The following is a 24,659-nucleotide window of genomic DNA, read 5'->3' as shown; positions in this document are numbered from 1 at the left end:
TCATCCCTTTTCCTCATGCTCTTTTAAAGCTGAGCAGTTTGATGCCTTTGAGCTGGCTCTGCCTTTGGGTTCAGCTCATTTCAGGAGTTTTGTGCGCTCTTGTGTGGTGGATTTTATTCCATCCCTCTGGAAATAATCCTCACTGCCAACTTTTGGGCTCTGTGGAGTGTAATGCAGCAGGCCAAGGCTTCATTCTCACTCAGTTTCCATGGAGTGGAAAAATCTGTTCCTTGGTGACCTGGCAGGAGCTCAGCCTTGCCTCCTGCTGCAGGGATGTGGGGGAGCTCTTGGGGCTGACTGGTGAGACCTGTGTGATCAGAAAATTGTGGAATGGGTTGGGTTGGGAAGGGACCTTAAAGGATCTCAGCCCTTCTGCTGACACCTTCCACCTCCAGCCTGGCCTGGGACACTTGCAGGGAACTTGTACTGCAAGAGAAGGGGAATATTCAGTCCCTCTCTGTTGTCTCAGCTGCTGGCAAGTCCCACAGAGCTTTTTCCTGTCTCCTTTCCATCATCTCTTGCAGCCAGGCTGCCCAGCCTGGACAAACCCAAACTGCCTGATTTCCATCCCTGCCCTTGTGCTGGCCAAGGGCAGCCTGGCAATTTCAGCTGGGGGCACTTTGGAGCACCAGCCTACCCAGAGCCAGCACATCTTCCTCCTTGTCCTGCATCCCCACACCTTCCCTGCTGCTCCTATAACTCCTCTCTGCAGAATCCTTCCCTGTTCCAGCCTTTACTGCAGTCACAGCTGGAAAATGTGGGCTTTGAAGAGCAGTGGCCTGTGTCATCAATTCCCATCCTTCTGCTTCCTAGGTAATATGGGAGTTGTTTACTTCCCTCTTCCCTTTTTTTTCTTCTTCTTTTTTTTTTTTTTTTCCTTCTTTTTGGCTATTTTGAAAGCTTAGCTAGTTATGGATGAATACTTACAACACTTGCTTTGATGTCTTGCATGTCTTTAACCAAAGGCACACAGGGAATTTGTTTTGGACAATGAATTTGAGTTCTGTTGGGGTTGAATATTGTAGCTTTTTAAAGAGGGCAGACGTACCCAGAAACAAAACTGTAAACTGCTGTATTTTCCCAGAGATCTCCTGTTGCTTTAATAATCTACTTATCTGGGAATCTCTTCAAGTATCAAAGGGCCAATTATGTGCTGCCTGGAAAGGACCAGGGAGAGCTGTTTTTGTGTCACAGGAGGTCTCATGTCCTCCCTGGCTCACTGCTGGAAATCCATGGGGCAGAGGTAGTAATAATTTATTTTCATCTCCCATCTCCTCTTTGCTCAGTGGGGGGAACTCTCAACAGGCCTGTGTGCTTTCTGCAGATGTTTAGACAAGGCATTAATTGAAAAAGCTCAGAAAAACTGCTCACAAATGGTTTGTGACAAGGCAGGGTGGGGAGTGTCTTGTGGAGGGGGTCAGGTCTTCTGTCAGCTTGATTTTTAGGGAAAGAAGTGTCTTGTTTTTTGACATTCAAGTGAGTATAAACACAGTTCCCCTTCCTCAAAACAACAGGCTTCATCTTTTATTAAACAGTTCATTTTTGTGGCCTGAGTACAGATTTTATCAAGAGTGCATCTTGCTTCTCTCTGCAGGGGCAGCTCTCCCCGATAGGATCCTCTTACATGTTTTTTGGAAAGCAAAAATCCTCAGGACAAGTCTGGGGTCTTGTGTGAAACCAGTGTTTGTTTGGAGACAGAGCAGATGATCTGTGCTTAATTACTTGGAGAGGCTGCCAGCAGATAGCTTATTTTTAAAGGAAGGGTTTGATTACAGCATCTTTGCTGCCTTCAGCCTTTCTCACCAAACTCATTGGGTTTTTCTGGTGCTTTGCTTCCTGGGTCCAGTATTGGAGCTCTGAGGTGTTCTGTTCCATTTCTTTTTGGCTCCTGGAGGTAGGAATGGATGTTCTGGAGGTGGATTCTGCTTTTGGAACCAGTATCTCACCATCTCTGGCATTCCAGGTCATGGCCAGTACCTTCCAAAGGGCGCTGCTTCAGCACTGAGACTCACAGACTGCTGCTTAGGTCCCAGGGTCCTTGAAATTTGGATAAAGGCTTCAAAAATCTTTGGGTTTTTCCATCAAAAAGTGGTTCCTGACTTTGCTGATGAAGGCAGGCAGATACTGTTTTTGCTTTAATGAAGATAAGTTCAGCTCTTGAAGGCTAAATCTGCAGTTTCATTTGAACAGTTTAATTTAACGTGGTAATTAACTCAGTATCTCATGCATGAAGTATTTCATATACTTAATAATGTGTGTGCCTATTTTGGAATGACATTCAGTTCTTCTCCTCCATGATACAGTTTGGGGAGCCATCTCACTCAGGCTGGGAGGGGCTGGATGAATCCAGGTGGAATGTGGTGCAAAACTCATTGGCCTCATTTTCATACATCTATTATGGCTTTTGTATAGTGGTTTTTGCAGTCCCTCCTTCAGGTGCATGGCTCAGCCTTTTCTGAGAGCCTGATTTTTCTGTAAGTTTGATCGTTACAATGTCAAAAGAGTATTTCATGTTGTGTAGATCCCACTTTAGAATGTTAGAGGGGAGTGGGCAGAGTTGTGACTGAGCTTTCTGCTTTCTTCAGCTCCCCGGGCGCAAGTACGGGCCAGGCTACAACGCGGACATTGGGGACAAGTGGATCTGGCTGAAATGAAATCCTGTCCTGCTGGAGCCCTGGCCAGGATGGACCACAGGACCTGAGGGAAGAGGAGCCACGTTCAGAGCACCGAGGAAACACTGCTTAAATCGTTTCCCATCCCCAGTAGAAGGGAGCAGACTCCCAGAAGGAAAATCACCTTATTCTGGTTTGTTTTTCCCTGAGTTCCTCAGGGATGTGTGATAGTCAGTGTGGGGGTGGCCAAGTGAGCTGGGGCAGGCTCAACATCAGAGCTGAATTGTCTCTTCCTCAAGGCTGTGGCACATTATTATCCAGGATTGGTGTTGTTCTGCTGATTCAAGAGAAATTAAACCTGTACCCTCCTGGCTCTCACAAACTTCATTTCTTATTCTGTCACGTGTGGTGTTCTGTGAGGTTCATTAGAAGCAACAGTGTGTTCTGAGAGGCACTGACTGGACCTCAGCAAAGCATAAAAAGTTCATTGAGACATAGAAATAAGTTATCTCAGTCAAAACAGCAAAAATCTCTGCTTAAAATTCTAAAAAATAGTCAAAATAATTTCCAGCAGTTGTACTTGCAGCTTCTTGCTTTGATTCCACTATAGAGTGAAATGTTTGTTGGGTATAAAAGACGAGTGTAATTATTATTTTTGCAAGTCCCTCAAAGTCCAAGTTGGAAGGGTTTTTCTAGAAGAAATTATTCACTTAGTACTAGTCACAGAAATGAGGTGCCTTGGCATTGGTTCAAGCACCACTGTCCAGATTTAGGCTGCAGTTAATTTTGCATTTCCAGCACGGGGCTCACTGCTTCAGTCACTGAGGAAAAGGGCTGCCAGGCATTCCAGAATTTAGGGCAGAGCCTTGGAGTGAAGCAGCCAAGTCCTGCTTGTGCCCGTTCCTGTATCAAAAGCAATCTGGAGAGTCCCTTAATGAGAGCCTGGGGGCTGCTGCAGGAGCAGTGGGACACAACTGGGGCTCTTTCTGCTGATCCTGTAGTGCTTTGCTTCTGCGCTTCATGTCTCATCCATCTGTCCTCTGGGAAGGGATGCCTGAATCCTTCAGGGCTCCCAGGCAGTGCAGTGAGATCCTGAGCAGTGTGAGCCTCCTCCACCTGCCCAGAGCACCATCTCCCAGCTCTGAGGGGATGAAAGGAGCACCTGCTGTGCTTTGGGGATTCCTCTGGAGAGTGCAGCTCTGTTGGTACACGTGTCCTCCATCCTGGTGTTGCTGACTTCTCCGGGTGCTGGAATTCACTTGGCAGTGTGTGCAGCCCAGTGGCAGATCCGGAGAGGTGTTTTGTGTCCCCAGTGGCAGATCTGGAGAGGTGTTTTGTGCTGTGGCTAAAGCTGGGAGGGGCTCACTGAGGTGCAGAGCAGCTTTAGGAACCCTCCCCACCCACTCCAGCAGCATGGAGGGCTGCGCTTTGGACATAAGAGACTTTAATTCCAGTCAGGAAAAGCAATGCTGGCAAGCCCTGTGGAATGACAATGTGCATCTCAAACACACTTTTTAAAATGTTATTCAGACTTTAACTCTGCTTTAAAACTGTTTATAAGCTAAATCTGTGAAGGAAATAACTTTCTGTCCCCTTGCTGTAGGAAGGAGTGCTAGCTTTTCTCTTCCCTCCTCTGTGTTTTTCTCTTCCCTCCTTCCCACTCCAACACCTCAAGCAAAATCTCATAGCAAACCAGCTGTAAAGATTTGGGTTTTGGATGCTATGCTGTGCCAGTTGGATGAATCCATCTCCAGTTCTTACTTAGATTGGAGAAGATAATACAGCTCAAGTCCTCTCCATGCTTCTGTGTAGGGGCATGTGTGAAACCATCTGTAGTCTGTCCTCTTATCCCAAATTCCCATTCCCTGGGCTTTGCCTCTTGTCTGTCCTGTCCTGTGCTTGGCTCTGCCTGCTTTCCCAGGGCAAATTCTCTGGGGAAGGTCACATTTATGGGCAAAGCCACCACCAGCTTTCCCTGTGGTCACTCCAGTTCAGCAACAAGCTCCCCCTTGGCTTCACTGTGCACAGGAGGGGAGGATGGAGAGGGGGGATGAGTGACTGGGGCTGGTCTGTGCTGTCCCAGTGTGTCTGTTAGCAGCTTCCCCCTCAGCTGGGGCAGGCTAGGACCATCCAGGCTGTGGGGATACCTGTGCATGGCTGAGCTGCTCCGTGAGGAATTGGCTCCTCAGCAGTGACAGCGAGCCTGGGGCTCCTGTGCTCCTTCACAGTGAAATTCTGATGTTTTAATTACAAAATGACAGAAGGGGATTGGGCTGGAAGGAACATTAAAGCCCATCCTGTCATGGGCAGGGACACCTTCCACTATCCCAGGTAGCTCCAAGCTCTGTCTGGCCTGGCCTGGAGCACTTCCAGGGCTGTGGCAGCCAGAGCTGCTCTGGGCAATGCAGTAGCAGGGAGGTTTCAGTATTAGCCCTGCTGCCTCAGTTCTGTTGTGTCCCCACCACAGACAAAGGTTGGAGTGAATCCCTTCTGTGGAAGAGCCTGCTGAGCAAGTGGAATTTAGGTGCACAACAAATGCCAGCTGGCTTCCAGCGCTGCTCACAAAAGCAAAATGAATCAGTTTTGTGCAGAGTGAGTGGAAGCAACCAAAGCAGAGGGGAGATGGGATGGCACAATATCACCTGATGGGCTGCTTCCCAAAAATGTGTCTGTGCAAGTTTAGTGTGAGCTGAGTGTTTATGGAGAACCCCAGAAGCCATCTGTGTTCAAGGAGGGCTTGGGGGAAAAGGAAGTCTGGAGATCAAGGAAAAATATGGACTCTCCTCCTTGGGGTGGCCTTCTGTTGATTTGCATTTGATGTGAGGGTGACAGGAGAGGACATCACGAGGGAGGGCAGAGCTTGCTAGAGCAGCAGTGGCTGCCCCTGGAAGTACCCAAGGCCAGCTTGGATGGGGCTTGGAGGAACCTGGGGTGGTGGAAGGTGTCCCTGCCCATGGCAGGGGGATTGCAGTAGAGCTTTAAGGTGCCTCCCAGCTCCAACCATTCCATGGTTGTGTGATACTGGCCAGAGCTCCTTGGGAGTGCCTGGGAGCTCCCATCCGTGTCGGCCAAGGCTGATCCCATCTGATGACGTCTCTCCCTGTGATCCTGCTGAGCTCTTACACCTGGCACCATGGGTGGCAGGATGCCATGGAGCTTGCTCTGGTTCCCAGCCCAAAGGCTCATTCCCAGCGAGCCCAGCCCGGTGCGCTGCCTCCCGCTGTCTGTGATTGCTATGCAGGTGCTGGAGCCCAGCCTGGCTGCTGCTATCTGATGGGACCACTCCTGCTGTGCTCCCTCCCTCCTGAGCCAAAACTGCAGCTACAAATGAGGCTTTAGTTCCCCGTGCCTGAGAAAGCTTTGTCTCAATTAGCTCAGAGCCGAGCACCTTCAAAGGCAGCCGGGGCGGGAATTGGCGGCGGGCACTGCGCTTCCCTGTGGGAGAGGCAGGCACCGCTCCTCATCCCTCCACCTGCTCCTGGCACAGGGAGCACGCCTGGGAACAGCTCCTGGGGCAGTGGTGCAGTGCCAGGGTGGCCCAGCAGTGCCCCTCTGCAGAGCAGGGCATGGGGTTTAACCAGTGTGCTCTCTTCTGCTTCCTCTCCTGCCTACAGGAAGGTGGCTGCTCCAAACATTGATACAGATTTCTTTCTCAGGAACCAAGTGTGGCTGCTCCAAACATTGATACAGATTTCTTTCTCAGGAACCAAGTGTGGCTGCTCCAAACATTGATACAGATTTCTTTCTCAGGAACCAAGTGTGGCTGCTCCAAACATTGATACAGATTTCTTTCTCAGGAACCAAGTGTGGCTGCTCCAAACATTGATACAGATTTCTTTCTCAGGAACCAAGTGTGGCTGCTCCAAACATTGATACAGATTTCTTTCTCAGGAACCAAGTGTGGCTGCTCCAAACATTGATACAGATTTCTTTCTCAGGAACCAAGTGTGGCTGCTCCAAACATTGATACAGATTTCTTTCTCAGGAACCAAGTGCTTTGGTACAAAGCTCGCAGGAGAGTTTCTGGTGTATGAAAGGAGTTGACGCATGCAAAAAAAAAAAAAAAAAAAGGCACAAAATGGCAGTAAGATACAGCAGGCATGACCTGTGCAGCCCTGGCGGGGTCCACAGCAGCAGGGTCTCCCTTCACCTCTGGGTGCTTTGGGAGACAAGGTTGATTCATTTCATGTCACAAAAGGTGAGGGTGTCAGAAACTGGGCTGAGATTTGCTGTTAGGACACAGACTCCGTTTAATGCTTTTTGGGTTTTGGTTTCTCTTGCTTACAGGAGACACTCGAGGCTGAGGGAGGGAGGTACTTGATGAAATCAATTTCCACTTTTATCTTTGGGTATGGGTAAAAATCGAGCTCCCATTGCCCTCAGTGGCAGCTGAAGCAGTCCTGGAAGTCAGGTTGGTATGGGCAGGGACTGTACCTTCAGTGAGGAAGGGAAACTAAAGCCGCCACAGACTCCGAGGGGTCTCTAGTTCCCTCTGACTTCTCTCTGAGGTGTTGTCAGCCAAGAGAACTGCTCCCTGGCCACAGGCTGGTTGTGAGCTGGTGCTGCAGGCAGGAGCAGGGCTGTGAGCACACCATCCTGGCAGTGCACTTGTTCTGTAATTCGGGAGATGGGGCCCTTGCTGCTCCCACAGTCCCCGTGGTGTCACACAGGTGTTGCTCTCCAGGTGGTGATGGAGAGGAGCAGGGTGGAAGGCTGTGGTCAGTGCTGGGGGTTTGGCACAGTGCCTCAGTCCCTGGGCTTTCCTGGCACAACCAGCCCTGTTTCTCCTAGCCATGCTGGTTTCCATCCCACATCCATCTCTGGAGTCCCTGTGGAGTTGGTTTTCCCTTCAGTGTCTGCCTGCATGCAGCATTTTGGCAAGGAGGCAGCTTTAACTGGACAATTGCTTCCTCAAGGAGCTTAATATTCAACGGGCTCTGCTGGCAGGAGCTTTTATGAGCTGTGGGAGGCAGCGAGGGGAAAATGACTTTGAGACCCAATAAAGCCTTCTGGTGTGCCCAGCCAGATGTGGGTGGTGATACCACTGGGTCAGGAGCAGCTGCCTTGTTCCCTGGCACAGCTCTGGGCACACAAACCTCTCTCTCGGTCCTGCTGGCCCCTCTGATTTGTGTCACAGAGCCGGGGGTGGCCCGGGCTCCTGCAGCGCCCCCAGGGCCCCGGTGTCGGTGCTTTCCAGCGGGATGCTCGGGGCTTTCCCAGCGCATCCCATTAGATGGCAATGCAGCCTGCACTGAGAAAGGGGCTGCAGCCTCCGTGGGGTGGGCTGGGGTGGCCAGGGCTTTTCAGTGTGTGCAAAGGGCTCTCAGATCTGTGCTTATAACTCTATTTTGGCTGCTGACACTAAGAAGGACGCTGGCATTCCTGCCCTCTTGGCTTTGAGGTGCTCTGTATCGTGTAGTGGTAGCTGTGGCCATGTTTGGGCCAACTCTCTCCCTTGCCTGGGCTACACAGGTTCTGTTTGCAAGTGCTTTGCCCTGTTGCTTTATTCCCTGTCATTTCCAAGCAGGAGAAAGCACCCAAGTGCCATCAGGGCAAGAGGGACACTTGGCTCCTTCTCTGGGCTGACCAGCCAGCAGGACACCTCCTGCTCATGTGGCTGCCTGCCAGAGCCAGCCCGAGCTCCAGGCAGGACCAGGCTGCTGCTCCCTGTGCTCCCAGCAGCATTTCCCAGGCCTGCAGAGGATGCAGACACCTGCACTGCCCTTGGCCATGGCGCTCCAGGAGCTCAGGAGCCGAGTGAGTCAGGAGCTCACCTGGGCAGCGCTGGCCTGCAGCCAGGGGCTTCCCAGGCTGAGCACGGGGCAGGCAGCAGCAGGGCCCAGGGGCAAGGGGGGTGCCCTGGGCATGGCTGGGGGAACAGCCCTGCCTCCCAAACGGGGCTGGAGGCTCCATGAGTGTGGGTTAGGCATGCACTGAACAGCCCTGTGCCTGCTGGGAGCCCCCAGGTGCAGCCCCTGCTCCATCCTCCTCCTCCTCCTGAGCTGTGGAGGGCCATGCGTCCCTCAGCCTGTGGACAGGCTGTGCATCCCTCAGCCTCCCTCTCCTGGGTTTAACAGGGACAGGGCTGTGCATCCCTCAGCCTGCCTCTCTCCTGGGTTTAACAAGGACAGGGCTGTGCATCCCTCAGCCTCCCTCTCCTGGGTTTAACAGGGACAGGGCTGTGCATCCCTCAGCCTGCCTCTCCTGGGTTTAACAGGGACAGGGCTGTGCATCCCTCAGCCTGCCTCTCTCCTGGGTTTAACAGGGACAGGGCTGTGCATCCCTCAGCCTCCCTCTCCTGGGTTTAACAGGGACAGGGCTGTGCATCCCTCAGCCTGCCTCTCCTGGGTTTAACAGGGACAGGGCTGTGCATCCCTCAGCCTGCCTCTCTCCTGGGTTTAACTGGGACAGGGCTCTGCATCCCTCAGCCTGCCTCTCTCCTGGGTTTAACAAGGACAGGGCTGTGCATCCCTCAGCCTGCCTCTCTCCTGGGTTTAACAAGGACAGGGCTGTGCATCCCTCAGCCTCCCTCTCCTGGGTTTAACAGGGACAGGGCTGTGCATCCCTCAGCCTGCCTCTCCTGGGTTTAACAGGGACAGGGCTGTGCATCCCTCAGCCTGCCTCTCCTGGGTTTAACAAGGACAGGGCTGTGCATCCCTCAGCCTCCCTCTCCTGGGTTTAACAGGGACAGGGCTGTGCATCCCTCAGCCTCCCTCTCCTGGGTTTAACAAGGACAGGGCTGTGCATCCCTCAGCCTGCCTCTCCTGGGTTTAACAGGGACAGAGTGGTACATCCCACAGCCTGCCTCTCCCTGGCTCACCTGGGATGTCACCTGGAGCTGAGGGAGCGCTCAGGTCGGGATCTGGGGACGGAGCAGCGTTCCACGGCAGCCCAGGCACGGGGAATGAAGCAATATTAAAGTGCAATATTTCATTGCTCTGTAATTAACTTCAGCTGCTTTCAAGCTGCAACAAATTACCCTCAAAGCCTGTTTTTGTACCGAGGAGAACTTTGAACTGCGTTCGCAGCCCTGTGTGCCTGGCAGGGAGGAGAGGCCGCTCCTGCTGTCTGTGGCTGCAGCTCCGTGTGTGGTTTGGGACCAGCCCTGGGCTGGCTGTGCTGGGCTGCCGTGTCAGCACAGGCACGAGTGCTGGGGCTGGCATCAGCCCCAGGCATGGGAAACTGCTGTGGTATCCCGGAGAGCCTCTGGCTCCACCTGGAGAGCGTTCTCTGCTGGGATGGATCCTGCTGCACCCAGATGCATGCTGCCATCCCAAGGTCTTCCCAAAATACTGTGGGCAAATTAATGCAGGGTGTGAAACTTCAGCTTAGCTGCCTTCTGGCCTCCTTCAGCAAGGACCTGATGATCTGATGGCTTTTGGGGAGCCACCGATGCCCCTGAGTGGCTCAAAACACAGCTCTGCGTTTCCCAGCAGGACCCTTCCCACTCCAGCTCCCTAAATTCCTTGGAGAATAGGCTTGTTTGTGTTTGCTTTCCATCTCCCATCTCCAGCAGGATCCATGGAGATGGCCCGTGCAGCCCAGGCCTGGGGAGGTGGCACAGGCTCCCAGCACACCTGGCCTGGCCATGGCCTGGCAGATTTCCAGGCAGAGGCTCTGCCTGGCCTGATGGTGCCAAGCCCTTCCCATCCTGCTCTGGAAAAGCAGAAAGGACTCCCAACAGCTTCTCTGGGATGCCTGATCCAGGGGCAGCTTAATTCCCTCTGATGAATTGGTGAGCTCATGAAGCCAGAGGAAGACGGGAAGCATTCCATGGGAGCCGAGGGCTGGGGAGCTGTGGCACTGCTGCCACATCTGCCACAATCAGAGGCCTCAGAGTGCTCCCATGCCCTGGGGAAGGGCTGGCTGTCCTCTTGGATGCCCTGAGGAGAGGAGCAGGGAACTGTTGCTGCTCCGGACCTCTCTGCCCACCCATGTGCCCGCAGAGGAGGTGGTCACAGGAGTTTGAAGAGCTGCTCAGTTTCTGTAGATGATGATGGTGGATGATAGTGGATGTGAGTCATTACTCTAGATGTGTTAAAGCATGAGGAGCAGACAAACCTTCAGCCCAGGGAGAAAGCCCAGACCCTGTTGTGGCACCCAGGGATGGCTCAGTCCCCAGGGTACCACCTGCAGTGGGGTTCCACCCCCTGGCTATGGCATGGGAGGAGTCAAGGGAGCTTGATCCATGGACGAGCCTTAAATAAAGAGGGGGAAGCTTTCACCTCTGTTCCCAGTGATGCCCAAGGAGCAGTGCTGGAGCTCAGCAGGAGGAGATGTGAAGCAGTGACACATAGCCAGACTTTAATTACCCTTAATTACCCAAACATCCCTCCTAGATCCAAATCTGGGGATTGGACCCAGATTTGCATCCCACTGGGACATGGGAGCTGGGAGACCTGGCATGGCCGTGATGGAGCTGCCTTTCCTGGGAATGCCATTTGGTCTGGATTCCTCTGGGATGGCTGCAGCCTTATCACCTTCAGCTGGGCCAGTGGAGTAGGCTAATGATTAGATTTATCATAAAGTGATCTAATGAGCAGCAATACAGCCAAGTGCTTTCCATTCAGTGACACACATCCAAACCTTAATAAGAGCTGACAGCCTGACCCCGGGACCGTGCTCTGGCCAAAGGAAATCAGCCTGATGGTTCCCCAGAGAGAGCAGCCGTGGCTTTAAAGTGTCTTCTGAAAACATTTATCTGACCAGCTTAAAAAAAAACAGAAGACCAAAAAACCTGAGCTGCAGGGTTGGCTTATCTCACTCTCTTCCCCATCTCTGCAGCTCGAAAAGCCTCAGCCTGGGAACGTGCTGGGGTGGCTCAATCCAGCAAGGAAAGCTCCCAGAGCATCCCAAATCCTTCCCAGGCTGTGCTCTCACATCTGCATCACCGCTAACCAGGGGGAGAATTAACATGCTGTGAGTGCTAATAGGGAAACGTCAATAATTGAAGGTGTTTGGAGGCTTTTGTTGGCAAATATTTGCTGGCATATTTTGGAGGCAACGTTCTACTGTAGCAGCTCTTCCTCTTCTCTAAACCTTTCCCTCCCTCTAGAAGGGAAGCAACCTGCTTTATTCCAAGTTCCTAGGGCAAGTCTCTGTGCACAGAGAGGCTGTGGAATCTCCATCCCTGGAAGTGTCCAGGGCTTGGAGCATGCCAGGACAGTGCAGGGTGTTCCTGCCTATTGCAAGGGGGTGGGATGAGGTGAGTTTTAAGGTCCATTCCAACCCAACCCATATTCCATGGTTCCATGGTCTGAGCAGTGGATGCAGCTCCTTGCATGACATGTGCAGAGATGAAGAGGAGGGTCAAGCCAGGTGTAAGGAAAATCTCCCAGGAGTGGCTGGAAGGAGAGAATCCTTGGGTGAGAGGGCTGTTTGCCACTGTGGCTAGCCAAGGGGTTTTATTGGCTCAGCAGCTGCTGCTAGGAACCTCAGGGAAAGCTGCAGGGTGTCCTGCAACCTTCATCCAGGCTTCTCCCAAGGACCTGTTCCCAGCAAAGGTCCTTAGGAAGTCTTCTTCAGCGTAGTCCTTCAACAGCCTGAGTGATTTCTGCTGCTTACACTCAGGGAGTTTTCCCCATCTTTAACATTATTTATTTTTCAGTGTGAACAATAGCAATAGCCAGGGCTGGCTCAGCAGTTGTTTGATCCCACAAGTCTCTGCCCTTGGCCACATCATATGACACGGAGTTCCTCGAGGCAAATTGTGTGAAAAGATGCTCCTTTTTTTGTCCACCTCTTCTGGGTTTGCTGTCCCTTCACTGCCTCTGAATGGCCCGTTGTGTGCAGAGCCTGAATACGAGCTCTGTCTCAGAACAAGCATGGCCCCATCCACTGGGCACCAGAGGACCCCAAGGAGGTTTTTCCCTCAATGTGCTGGTTTTCAGTGGAGCCCTCCAAGGCAGGGCCATTGCTCTTGCTTCATGTGACACCCTTCCTCCAGGAGATGGCCCAAGAGGAAGGTGGTGATGGTGGCAGTCAGCAGACCCTGGGAGCAGGGAGGGAAGGCAGCCAGCTCCAGCGGGAAGAGCTCTGAACTCCTCTTTGTGCTGCTGGAGCAGTGACCCCATCCATCCTCTTGCCCTTGCCTCAGTGCAAGTGCCTGGGAAGCCCTGGCACAGCAGGGCCTAGGGGTGGTGGGGCTGGAATTGTGCTCATTCCCTCCTCAGCCCTTCCTGGGGCTGCTCTCTGCCCTTTGTTTTTCTTCATGCTGGATGTGTTCCCTGTCCCTGGAGTTGTCTGAAGGAGCAGAGGGTGCTTCCAGGTTTGGAGGTGTTTTCTCACCTCGGTGAAAACAAACAGGGCTGATTTGTTCCCTAGCTGCTTGTCCATGGGAGTGGAGTGGGAGCTGGGAATTGCGCTTTGTTTGGCGTTTGATCGAGTGCTCTCCTGCTCCAGCTTCAAAGCTCTCTTTGCTTTTCCACTCCCTTTTAAGTCCCATCTCTTGAAATTCCAGTCCTGCACGAAGGCACAAACCCAGGACAGCTGAAGGCTTCCAAATGCATTTTCCAAAGTATTTCAATAAATTAGCAGCTCGTTCCTTTGCCAGACAGCACTTCCCTTCCCATTGACCTGTCTGTGCAGCCTGCCATGTGCCTTGGACCTTTCTCCTCTGGGATGTTGGCTCAGGAGGATGCAGCCAGGTCCTCTCAGTGATTCAGACCTGGGCTGGGACTCTGGGGAGGCTGGCACAAGCATCTGCAGATATATATATATATTTTTTTTTTTTAATAGCCTTTTATTTATGAAGCTACTTTGGAGTCTGATTCCCTTGCTTTGTTCGATATTTATTGGTGCTTCACCCGTCTTAAACTGGGAGCCGTAAGCACTTTGATAAATGGATTTGCCTTTCCTGGAACCGCGTCCCAAGCTCAGCTCATCAGCATCCTCAGCCAAAGTGCCACTCCTGTAAATCAAGGATGGTGAGGAGAAAATCCCTGAGCAGGGCAGGATGGCAATCCAAGCCCCAGCTCCTCTGGTCCAGTGCTTGGATAAGGGATCACTCCAGGTGACTGAGCTCTCTGTTTAGTTCAGGGAGGAATTCTTTCCCAATATCCCATCTATCCCTGCCCTCTGGCAGTGGGAAGCCATTCCCCCTTGTGCTGTCACTCCAGGCCCCTGTCCAAAGTCTTTCTCCAGCTCTCCTGGAGCTCCTGTAGGTCTCTCTTCCCTGTCCTGTCACACCACAAGCTAAAAGGAGTTGGGTGCACATAGGACAATGTCAGGGTAGGAAAGAGCCTGGAAATACCAGCTAAAGGTGAGTGGCTGTCATTTCTGCATCCTGCAGCCAGGATTTTCCCTGGAAATGCTTCTCTGGGGTAGGGAGAGGTGGCGTTTAGCAAAGGCAGTTTTGGGATCTATAGTGAATGTCTTGATGTTGCTATGGAGAAGCTGGATGGAGGCCACCAGGAGAAAAGGAGGCTCAGGGGGGACCTTCTGGCTTTCCACAACTCCTGACAGGAGGGAGCAGCTGGAGGGGGGTCAAACTCTGCTCCAGGGATCAGGGACAGGAGGAGAGGGAACGGCCTCAAGCTCTGCCAGGGGAGGTTTAGATTGGATGATGAAAAAATTCCTTCACCAAAAGGGTGGTCAGGCACTGGATCACGCTGGCCAGAGCTTGGTGGAGTCCCCATCCCTAGAAATGTCTGAAAGATGTGTAGATGTGGCACTTGGTAACACGATTTGGTGGTGGCCTTGGTGATGCTGGAGTTGGGCTCAAGGATCTTGGAGGTCTCCTGCAGCCCTGATGATTCTGTGATTCCATGGAACAGCACATGGCTGGAGAGGGGCTGCGGCCCCAGGGAGATGTTCCAAGGGAAGTTCCCACTTGCCCAGGTGGCTGCTGCTGGACACTGGGATGGGCTGGATGCCCAGGGCAAGGCCATGTGGGTGGGGGGACCAGCACTGTGACACATATCTGCATCCACAGCTGTACCCTCTGCATGGGGGTACATTTTAAAATAATGACCAGGAAAAAAAATCCCTGTCACTTAACACAAACGTTTCAGACCTTCTGGGTTTTTCCCTGTGACTAAGTCTAATGAGAAGAGACAGCAGAGGATTTATCAGTATCTGCTCCCTGATTTCCCTCTGTGCTGGCAGGAGATCCAAGGCTGTTACCCCTGAGCAAGGACTTCATGCAATGTGACCTGATGGCAGAGCTGCACCCTGACCCTTCCTGAGGTGTGGAGAGCGGGGAGGAAATAAAGCAGCAGGATAAATTGGGATTCAGGAAAAGATGTGAACCTTGGCAGCATTGCCATGGTAACAGGGGACCTGCCAGTGCCTGCTGCAGCCTGGCACAGGCAGCATGGCACTGTGGGCACCGTGGCACGCTGTGATCCAGGATGGAGAGGGCTGTGCTTTCCCTTCTGGAAGCCAGCAGAGGCCTTGGGAAGGTGCTCTGGAAGCTGTGGCGGGGTGAGAGAGAGGCAGCAGTGGGACATGAGAGATTCCTGAGCAGGATCCAGCCTCCTGTGCCTCCCTTTTGCCCTCCATGCCCGCAGTGCTGGGTGAGCACACAGCCCCTGAGGCAGGTTAGTCCTGCTGCTGGCAGCAGGGATTCCCTCTGGGAAAAAACACCGAGGAGGCTCGGGCTGTGTGTGAATTCCGCTGAAGAGTGAAACACTTTGTATGTGTCTGATCCAAACCAAACCCATTCAGTGTCCTGCAGGCTCCTCTGGGCCAGCACCCAGAGCCTCCTCCCTGGCCACAGCAGCTCCTGAGCATCCCAAGCCCCTTTTCCCAGCTGCCAGGCTTTCCTTTGAAGGCAGGGCCAGGCACACAAAGCTCTGTCCCAGAGGGGCCGGGCAGCGCTCCAGTTCCTGCCCTGCCGGTGGCTGTGCCGGCTTTGCTCCCAGGCAGCTCCCAGGATTTCCTGCTTGCTCCAGCCCCCACTGCCTTCCCGTGAGCCCGGCAGAGACAGGGGCAGCAGGGAGTGGGTCCCTTGGGGCAGCACCAGCGGGAAGGGGACGTGTTTGCTGCGGATATCCCTGGCACTGGGGGCAGCAGTGTTGGATGGCAGCGAGCTCGCTGCACTCTGAGCGAGGCTGGGAGCGGTGATTGATTAACGAGGCTGTGCTGTAATTACTGCCGGCGTGTTTGCCCCCAGCCCTGCTGTGCTCTAGAGGGAGAACGTGTCCTTGCAGCCGCTGCCACCCGTCCCCGTGCAGCCATGTGAGAGGCAACGCAGGCAAGAGGAGCTAAAAATAAACCTGGGTAAAAATAGTCCCACGTGTGCTCGCTTTTGAGGGGAAATGAGGGGAATTTTCATCTGAAGGAGAAGCAAAAAAAAAAAAAAAAAAAAAAAAAAAAAAAAAAAAAAAAAAAAAAAAAAGAATAAACTGAATTTATTTATTTATTTTCCCGGCTCGCCCTCTGGAGGAGGAGGAGCTGTGTCCCGGTGGGGGAGAAGTGGATCAGTGATGTCGGGGTCGGGAGTCCATCTCAGCCTGTGCTCATCCACAAAACGTGTCAGTGCACCTCTCCCCTCTGCCTTGCTGCCTCTCTCTCCTGCAATTTCTCTTAGCAGAGGGAATTTCTCTCCTTTCTGCCCAGCTCAGCTCGCGGTGCTTCAGCAATGCCTCGGGGCTGACTTAACTACCAGGGAACAGAAGGATCCATCCTTATTGCACCAGTGGGGGAAAAGTGTTAATGGTATTACATGGAAACCCAGCTCCGCTGAAATTTGTCTGTGCCCTGGGATGTGTGGGGCTTCTCCCGGCTGCTGGGGCTGTGAGTGGGCATCCTCTGAGAGCTTTGTCCAGGGAGAGCTGCTCGCACCCATGGCAGGAGGCAGGGACAGGCAGATCCAGACCCTGCCTGAAAAGGGAGGGCTCCTGGAGCTCCTTTTGTCACGTAAACATGAAACCACAGAATGGTTTGCATTGGGAAAGACCTTAAAACTCATCTCATTCCACCAAGGAACACCTTCCACTATCCCAGAGTGCTCCAAGCCCTGGCCTTGGGCACTTCCAGGGATCCAGGGGCAGCACAGCTGCTCTGGGCACCCTGTGCCAGACCCTCACAGGGAGGAATTCCTTCCCAAAATCTCATCGTGGCTCCTAATTGCTGGGAAAGCGTCTGAGCTCAGTAAAAGCAATATTGTTTAAGCTGAAACAGAGGAAAATAAATGGCCATTACAACACATCCCAGGCTGGCACGTGCTAGGGATGTTCTTAATTAGTGGCGCGGCGGCAAGGAAAAGGAAAGGGGAATGTTAAAGCGGGACCGTGGAGAGATGCAGAGGAGGAGTCCCGTCAGGGAAGATGCCCACAGTGTCTCTCCAGGCACACATCCTCCGAGCTGCTCCCGGGAGAGGACGGGGCAGCCAGAGCTGCTCCGAGCTGCGGCAGGACGGGATGGATGCCTTGGTGCCAGTCTGGGAACGCGGGGCGAGGACAGGGCGGCAGCGGGCAGCCGGATGGAAATGGAGCACTGATGGATGTGCCGAAGGAGAGGTGTGTTTGAGCTCCTGGCCAAACCCCGCTCTGCCGGGGCAAACCCGAGTTTGCGGGCTGGGAAGGTGCTCCCCAGCTGTTCTTTATCCCCCGTGCGCAAATGAAGGAGGAGAAACGGGGAAGAGACCCTTGGACAGCTCATTCTTCACCTTTTGTGAGGATAATCTTCCTTTTCAATGCCAAACGCGGGCTCTTTGCAGCGTCTCTTTGCTTTGTTTGCTTGGAGAGAGCGCTGGCACACACTCCAGGAAATCAGCTCTTAACTAAAAGCATTTATGTAATTGGGGAGGGAGGGAGGGGGAGGTGAGTGCGCGCTGACTTTGGGGAAGTTCAGTCTACAAAAACAAACCTCGCCAACTACGCTTGGTTCTGATTAAGGAAGATAAATCTGTCAGTGAGGGGCTAAATTTACCGAGAGCGTAACCCCCTGCCCCTCGCCCCACCAGCGATGGTCAGGCTGCGTTTATTTCTGTTGGGCGCGCTCCAGAAAGCGCTGGGAGGTGAAAAACAATCCCCAGAAATGTGAAAAATGTGGAATGAAGTGGGGGCGGCGGGAGGAAAAGTGGGGGGAGCGCGCAGAGAGCGACCAATGGCAGCACGGTGGGTGCGATCTCGGCTCCGCTGCTGAAATAAGAAATCCCGAGATGCTCAAAGCTGGTGGGGAGCGGCTGGGAAAGGGGCTCAGCCTGGAGAAAAGGAGGCTCGGGGGGACCTTCTGGCTCTCACAACTCCCTGACAAGGAGGGGACAGCCAGGGGGCTCAGCTCTGCCCCCAGGGAGCAGGGACAGGAGGAGAGGAAATGACCTCAAGTGGCATCAGGGAAGGTTCAGGTCCCTTCCAGTGCAAAGCATCCTGTGATCCACGATCCTGCTGAGGATGACACCTTTGGGATGCCATCGCTGACGGCCCATGGGCTGTAGCCATCCCTCTCGGGCCTGCAGGATGCAAATGTGCTTCAGATGTGGTTATCTACCCAAATCCCTCATTGTACTGATGAATCAAGGAGTCACTGTCACCCACTGCCCATGAACCAGGAGAGAGACCCCCTTAGTTCTGGTTTTAGCCCTCTAAACCCGTCTTTTTGTGGAAGAAGTGCCGGGAGAGGGGGGAAAACTCGCTTGCATGGTTGTTGACACACAGAGACCTCTCACTTCCCAGTTTTTGCTCTTGTAACTGTTTGAACTGCCTGACTGCTCCTGAGTTTTGGGGTAATACCAGCTGAGGAAGCCATCCTGAAAGTACAATGAAGGTTTGGCTTCAGGAGAACCCATCACACCTTGCTGAACTGCTGCAGGACATGGTTTGATGACAGCCACGTGGCACTGTGGCACCTGAACCCCACCATTCTGGAGATTCATCAAGAGAAGCCCTAAGGAGGTGTCAAACAAACAAACAAACAAACAACTGGGTCCAGCTGCTCTGTTGGTGTGAATGGATTGGCTGGAGCCAGGTGGATTGCTGCCAGGTGGGGCTCAGGTTCTGCTGCTGGAGCATCCCTGTGCTGCCCTGCTCAGCAGCCTTGGCTCTCTCTGCCGGTGTGTGCAGCAAGGACATGTTTTTATATCAGGCTTTGCAGCTGCCAAAACAAACCCAGTCTCAGATGCAGCCCCAAAAGGCATTAACAATATTGGCATGTGCTCTGGCGGCTGCATTTCCTCCCAAAGCCTGAGCTGGACCTTGATAAGCCTGATTGCTTTGTCACTTAACTCTGCCTCCTCCTCCTCCTTAATGAGCCTTCCACTGAAACCAGGCTGCCTTCCTGGCTGAGGGAGATCAGGGCAGCTGTGCTAGTGGGCATCCTTGGAGAACTTTGTCCAGAGAAAGCTGATCCCACCCATGGCAGGAGACAGGGACAGGCAGATCCAGACCCTGCTTGAAAAGGGAGGGCTCCTGGAGCTCCCTTTGTCATAGAAACATGAAACCACAGAATGGTTTGGATTGGGAAGGACCTTAAAACTCATCTCATTCCATCCTTGCCATGGGCAGGAATACCTTCCACTATCCCAAGCCTCAATATCCAACCTGGCCTTGGGCACTTCCAGGGATCCAGGGGCAGCCACAGCTGCTCTGGGCAGTGCCAGTAACTTACCACCCTCACAAGGGACAATTTCTTCCCAAAATCTAATTTAAGTTACTCCCTTTCAATCTGAAGCCATTACGCAGTGTTTAAAGGCATGATATATGTCCTGCCTTATTTCCCTTCTTCCTTGGCAAAGCCAATTGGATTAACACGTGAAGATGATTTACAACCCAGCCTTTGCACTGGTGTCTTCTCCAGGCAAGGCCAAGAGGTGTGAGGGTGCTGATGCTGCCATTCCCTGAGTGGATGGCTCTTCATTTTCCAGATTGGCAGGATGGTGTGTGTGGTAAAACAGGATCTCCTCACTAACCAGAGCAATGCCTGCCCTCCTGTGGGCTGCAAGGGCTCCTCGGGGTCACTCTGTAGTGTCCAGGTCTCCAGGAGCAGTTCAGAGCTGTGCAGTGCTGAGGGCTGGACAAGGCCACTGTGACCCCAGCTGCTGGGAGGGAATCCCACAGGGAGCAGCCTCTCTTCAGGGACAGCCATTGGGATGCCCTAAATGGCAGGGAGCTGTGCTACCATCCCTTGTGCCAGGGCAGCGAGGAGACTCTGCTGATTGACCCTGTCACCTTCTGCAGCCTGTGGGGTGGTTTGTGATGGCACTGTGCTCCACCCAGAGCATCCCTTCTGTCCCTTTCTGTCCCTTTCCGTCCCCCTCTGTCAGGTGCACTCTGCTCCACAGATGTCCTGTGCAGCCTGCATGGCCTCCATGGGGCCTGTGGGGCCATGGCGCCAGGTGAGGCTGCCGGGAGCACAGCTGGGCTCCAGCTCTGCCACCTCCCGGCTGCTGCTGGCCCGTCTCCTGACAAATGACCTGCTGCCACCCTGGGGAGCGGCTTGGGGGAGAGGGGAGCACTGGGCCAGCCCCATCAGCCTGGGCTGGGCCCCTCTGTGTGGGGAGAAGGGAGAGCCTGGCCAGCTCCATCAGCCTGGACTGGGTCTCTCTGTGTGGGGAGAAGGGAGCTCTGGGCCAGCCCATCAGCCTGGGCTGGGTCCCTCTGTGTGGGGAGAAGGGAGAGCCTGGCCAGCTCCATCAGCCTGGGCTGGGTTCCTCTGTGTGGGGAGAATGGAGATCTGGGCTAGCCTGGCAGCCTGGGCTGGGCCCTCTGTGTGGGGAAAGGGAGAGCCCGGCCAGCTCCATCAGCCTGGGCTGGGCCCTCTGTGTGGGGAAAGGGAGAGCCCGGCCAGCCCTGGCAGCCTGGGCTGGGTCCCTCTGTGTGGGGAGAAGGGAGAGCCCGGCCAGCTCCGTCAGCCTGGGCTGAGCCCCTCGGCCTGGGGAGAAGGGCCTGCTGGCAGGGCAGGGCCCAGCTCGTGCCTGGGCTGCTCTCCTGCAGAGCCCGGCTCCAGCAGCACCTCCTGGGATCCTGCTCCAGCTCCCTGCCTGGCTTGGCCTGGGCTGCTCTGCCGTGCCAGGAGCTTCTCCCCTGGCAAAGGGTGTGAAGGACAGCACTGTGTCCCCAAACTCAGGGATTGTCCCAGGTACCTGCTGAGAGAGACGGGCAGGTGGTTTTCCGTGTCTGCCCTGATGGCGTGTGGATAAAATGAGGGAAGAGGGGAGACTGGAAGGGAAACTGCATTTTGGCAGGGATAAATGAGTGTGCTGAAAGGGAAGGGGAGGGAGGAGCAGCTCAGCCCTTCTCACAGCTCCCTTGCAGATGGAATAAGATGTCCAGTGCCCCCCAGTACCAAATGGTCTCAATTTGCTCCTGCGTCAGAGGGAGCTGGTTCTGCCTTGGCTGGGGCCTCGGCAGGGCCGTGAGGATGTGTTTCATAACTGCAGCTCTTGTCAGGAACAACAACAACAACAACAACAACAGCTTCAAAAACCTGTTGAAACTGTGCTATGCCCTGAACAGAAAACACATGGCAAGAGGGAAAACTCCCTTCACCGAAAAGCCAACGTAATTAGCCCTGACAGGATCTGCAGGCCAGCGGCAGCAGCCGAGAGGCAGGAGGGGAGGAACAAACAACCCGACGTGGTTTTATAGGCAAATGTAAATGGGTCATTAGCTGTCTTCGAACAAAATGTTCCTTCCTGTGGAAGGCAGGGGACAGGCCTGGCTGGAGGAAATGTTGCAGAAGGCCTGGCGAGGGTTCCCGTGAAAGCAGCTTTGCTGGGATGCCGGGTGAAAAGGTTCTTGCTCTCGCTGGAAGCACAGCTCCTGGGATTTTTGCCTTCCAGCAGGGTTAGGGTGGCAGGACACAGGTACTTGTGGTACCTAAAGGCAGCTCTGAGCCTCTCAAGGTCACCTTCTGCATCAGCAGAAGCATCACCCTGCTCCAGGGTCTCCGGAACAGTTCCAAGAGGAAGGTTTTCCAGCTTAGGGAAAGTGCTGTGCCAGGTGCTGCACAGTCATTGGGGAAGGCACAGAGTCCTCTCCAGGTGTCAGAGCTCAACTGCAGGAGTGGGGGCAGTGGGAAGAAGAGGAGCATTGCCTGCAGACCTTGTCCAGAATCAAATCCCACCCAGCTGAGAGAATCACAGAGTGTTTTGGGTTGGAAGGGACCTCAAAGCTCATCCTGGGCCACTCCCTGCCAGGGGCAGGGACACCTTCCACTGTCCCAAGCTCCTCCAAGCCCAGTGTTCAACTTGGCCTTGGGCACTGCCAGGGATCCAGAGGTAGCCACAGTTTCTCTGGGCAACCTCCGCAGGGAAGAATTTCTGCCTGAGAGAACTGAACTCCTTGCAGTGCCAAGGATTTCTCCTGAAGCTCCCTGCAGATGTTGCATTTGCCACTTTAAATGTTTTTGATCCAACCCAAGCAGCAAAAGTCAAAAGATTTTCCTGTTTGGGCTCCATCAGAGGTCTCAGATGATTTACAGCCTGGTCCTGGCAGCTGATTTCTGTTATTCACACCTTGCTTCAGCCAGTTCAGGTCTTGGGTGACCCCTTTAGAATGACCACAGACTGCAATGAGCTTTTGGATGTGCTTAGCAGCAAAGGATGGGATGCACTTGAGGGGCTGGAGCACAGCTGGCAGGGAGAGGGATTTTGTGAGACAACAAATCCTCCTGTTTGATTGGAATGTTTGTTCCTGGTCTCCCTGTGGAAGGTCTGAAAGCTCCAGTTGACTTCTTCCCCCAGAAGGGTGCAACAGCTGGATCCAGGTCAGCACCTCCTGTGGACCCTCTCTTAATAAATTCTGAATTGACTCTTCACACCCTGTGTGTTACTCAGCAGTGTTGTCACCAGGCTGTTTGCAAACCACTGCCTCTGAGAGCCTGTGGAGAGGGAGGGGGCAGAGCTGCCCTTTGTCATTGTGCAGGAATGCCGAGGGATCATTTTATCCCTACTCTAAATTTCAAACAGCAGAGTGGCAGATGCCAAACCTGGCTCTCTCTGTCTGACAGGCCACACTGGAGCAGCAGAAGACCCAAATCCAGAACAGCCAGGATGAAAAGTTTCCTGGGCAACTGTGTTAGCATCCCAGCACTCAGGGGAGAACCCAGATGCTTCCTCACATCTGAAACTTTCTGGGAAGTCTCCTGTGCTCCCCTGGAGTGTCCAAGGCCAGGCTGGATGGGGTTTGGAGCAACCTGGAATAGTGGGAGGTGTCCCAGCCCATGCCAGGGGGCTGGAATGTTAAGGTCCCTTCCTCAGCCTTTGTGGGAATATCAGGCTGGAGGAGAGGTGGCTCAGAACAATGTGCCTTCAGGGAAATCTTGGAGTGGGGCTATTGCTGTGCTGGATGGAGAGATCCTGCTGCTGAGCTTGGAGTCCCTAATGCAGGGCTGGGAGTTTATCAGGCCTCTCTGGGAATCAGGGACTGGGATCCAGTGGCAGTGGAGAGGTATTGGATGCATAACTCAGCTAAGGTCTGAAACCTCCTCTTTGTGTGTCCTCTGCAGAAAAGAGATTAATGTGGGCACAGAAGCCTGCTGGGGGGTACAAGTGTACAAGTCTCAGGCAGCCTTTGAAACCTTCCTTCACCTGCTTTTCTGAGTCCTTGATGCCTGAAGATCTGATTTGGAACAGAGTGGTTTAGTCCTCCCTCAGCTCCTTCCTCATCTCTGTTTCTTGCCTGGGGCGAGGCTCTCTTGGACTGGGATGCTCCTTCTTCCTGACAGCGTCCCTTGGTGAAGGCTTCATTGGAAGGCAGTGCTTCAGAGGCATCTCTGAGCTTTTAAACTCAGAGAAAACTTCCATGGCATTATTTCCCATGGGCCAGCTCCGTGTCCGGGGAATCAGAGGGGACAGCAGCACAAACTTGCAGCTGTGGGTGTCCAGAGAAGCTTCATTTTCCAAAGCCCACAAAAAGGGATCCTCAGAGCCACCCCCAGTGCACGATGCACCCTCCAAGTCTTCCCTTAATTTTCAGCAGGGGCAAGAGCTGTGAGCTGCTTGCAAAGAGCAGCACTCAGCTTCTTCACCGTGTTCACAGGGGTTCTTGGATGAGGGAGGAGATGAGGATCTGACTCCATGTTTCAGAAGGCTTGATTTATTATTTTATTATATATATTACATTAAAACTATACCAAAAGAATAGAAGAAAAGGTTTTATCAGAAGGCTAGCTAAGAATAGAATAGGAAGGAATGATAAAAAGGTTTGTGGCTCAGCTCTTTGTCCGAGCCAGCTGTGCTGTGATTGGCCATTAATTGCAAACATCTAAGATGGGCCAATCAAAAATCCACTTGCTGCATTCTACAGCAGCAGATAATCAATGTTTACATTTTGTTCTTGAGGCTTCTCAGCTTGTCAAGAGGAAAAATCCTAAAAAAAAGATTTTTCATAAAAGTTGTCTGCGACACTCCCCTGCTTGACACATCCAGGGACTGAGCTGCTACTTCCAGACACTGTGGTGTGACAAACCTACTGCAGCCTCTTTGTACTGACTGCACCTCTTTGTGAGTAAAATTCTATTTAAAAACATAAAGGTTATGTTGGGCTCCAAGCAGGATCCTGCCCCTCCTGATCTGAGGATTAGCCTGCTGATATTTTGCTCTTGGAGGATGCCATCCCTCTGAGCCTGCCCACATCAATCTGTGGTGTTTTGCTCTTTGGGCTGCAAACTTCCAGGAATTTGTAGGTGGGAATCCGACTTTTGCTGGTGTTCTCAGAGCCTGGTGCTGGTGCTGTTCCAGCTGTGCTCCTCTAGCACGGGAACCTTGAGTTTAATAACAGCTCTGGAGTCAACTGGGAGCAGCTATTGTTCTCAGGGCTTCTCACATATGTATCACTTCAAGGTTTCCCCCTCCTTCCATTCAAAGTGTTTGGGGATAGAGGAATGAGGGAAGCAAGCTGCCAGTGCCTAATGCATGTCTCTTGGAGCAAAATGTATTGGTTTATTTTGTTTTAAACAGCTTATTGCAAATGGGGAGCAGCTGTGGATTTTGTGATGACTTTTTTTTTTTAATTTAGTGTTTGGAAACGTGGGGTCATCTCCCTAGTATTCCATAACATGCTTGCTATAGACAAAAAAAAAAATCTAATTTTGAAGAATTTCAAAGCAGTTATTTAGACTTTACCAAATTCTTCATTCCCTGATCTATGAAAGCCTATTCAG

At 53.1% G+C, this 24,659-nt stretch overlaps 1 protein-coding gene across 1 annotated transcript in view; it reads left to right on the top strand.

Moving 5' to 3' along the window:
- The window catches only part of NDUFA10 (NADH:ubiquinone oxidoreductase subunit A10), a 29,707-nt gene extending 26,713 nt beyond the window's left edge, over positions 1-2,994 (top strand). The window contains exon 10 of the mRNA XM_058809530.1: positions 2,586-2,994. Within this exon, the coding sequence (XP_058665513.1) occupies positions 2,586-2,654 (69 nt within the window). The 3' untranslated portion in view covers positions 2,655-2,994. The remainder of the gene's footprint in view (positions 1-2,585) is intronic.
- Positions 2,995-24,659: the final 21,665 nt, after the last annotated feature.

The sequence above is a fragment of the Ammospiza caudacuta genome, chromosome 8 (genome assembly GCF_027887145.1).
Source record: "Ammospiza caudacuta isolate bAmmCau1 chromosome 8, bAmmCau1.pri, whole genome shotgun sequence".
NCBI classification, from domain to species: domain Eukaryota; kingdom Metazoa; phylum Chordata; class Aves; order Passeriformes; family Passerellidae; genus Ammospiza; species Ammospiza caudacuta.
Note: the sequence above shows the minus strand (reverse complement) of the source record. Positions and strands in the feature narration are given on the sequence as shown.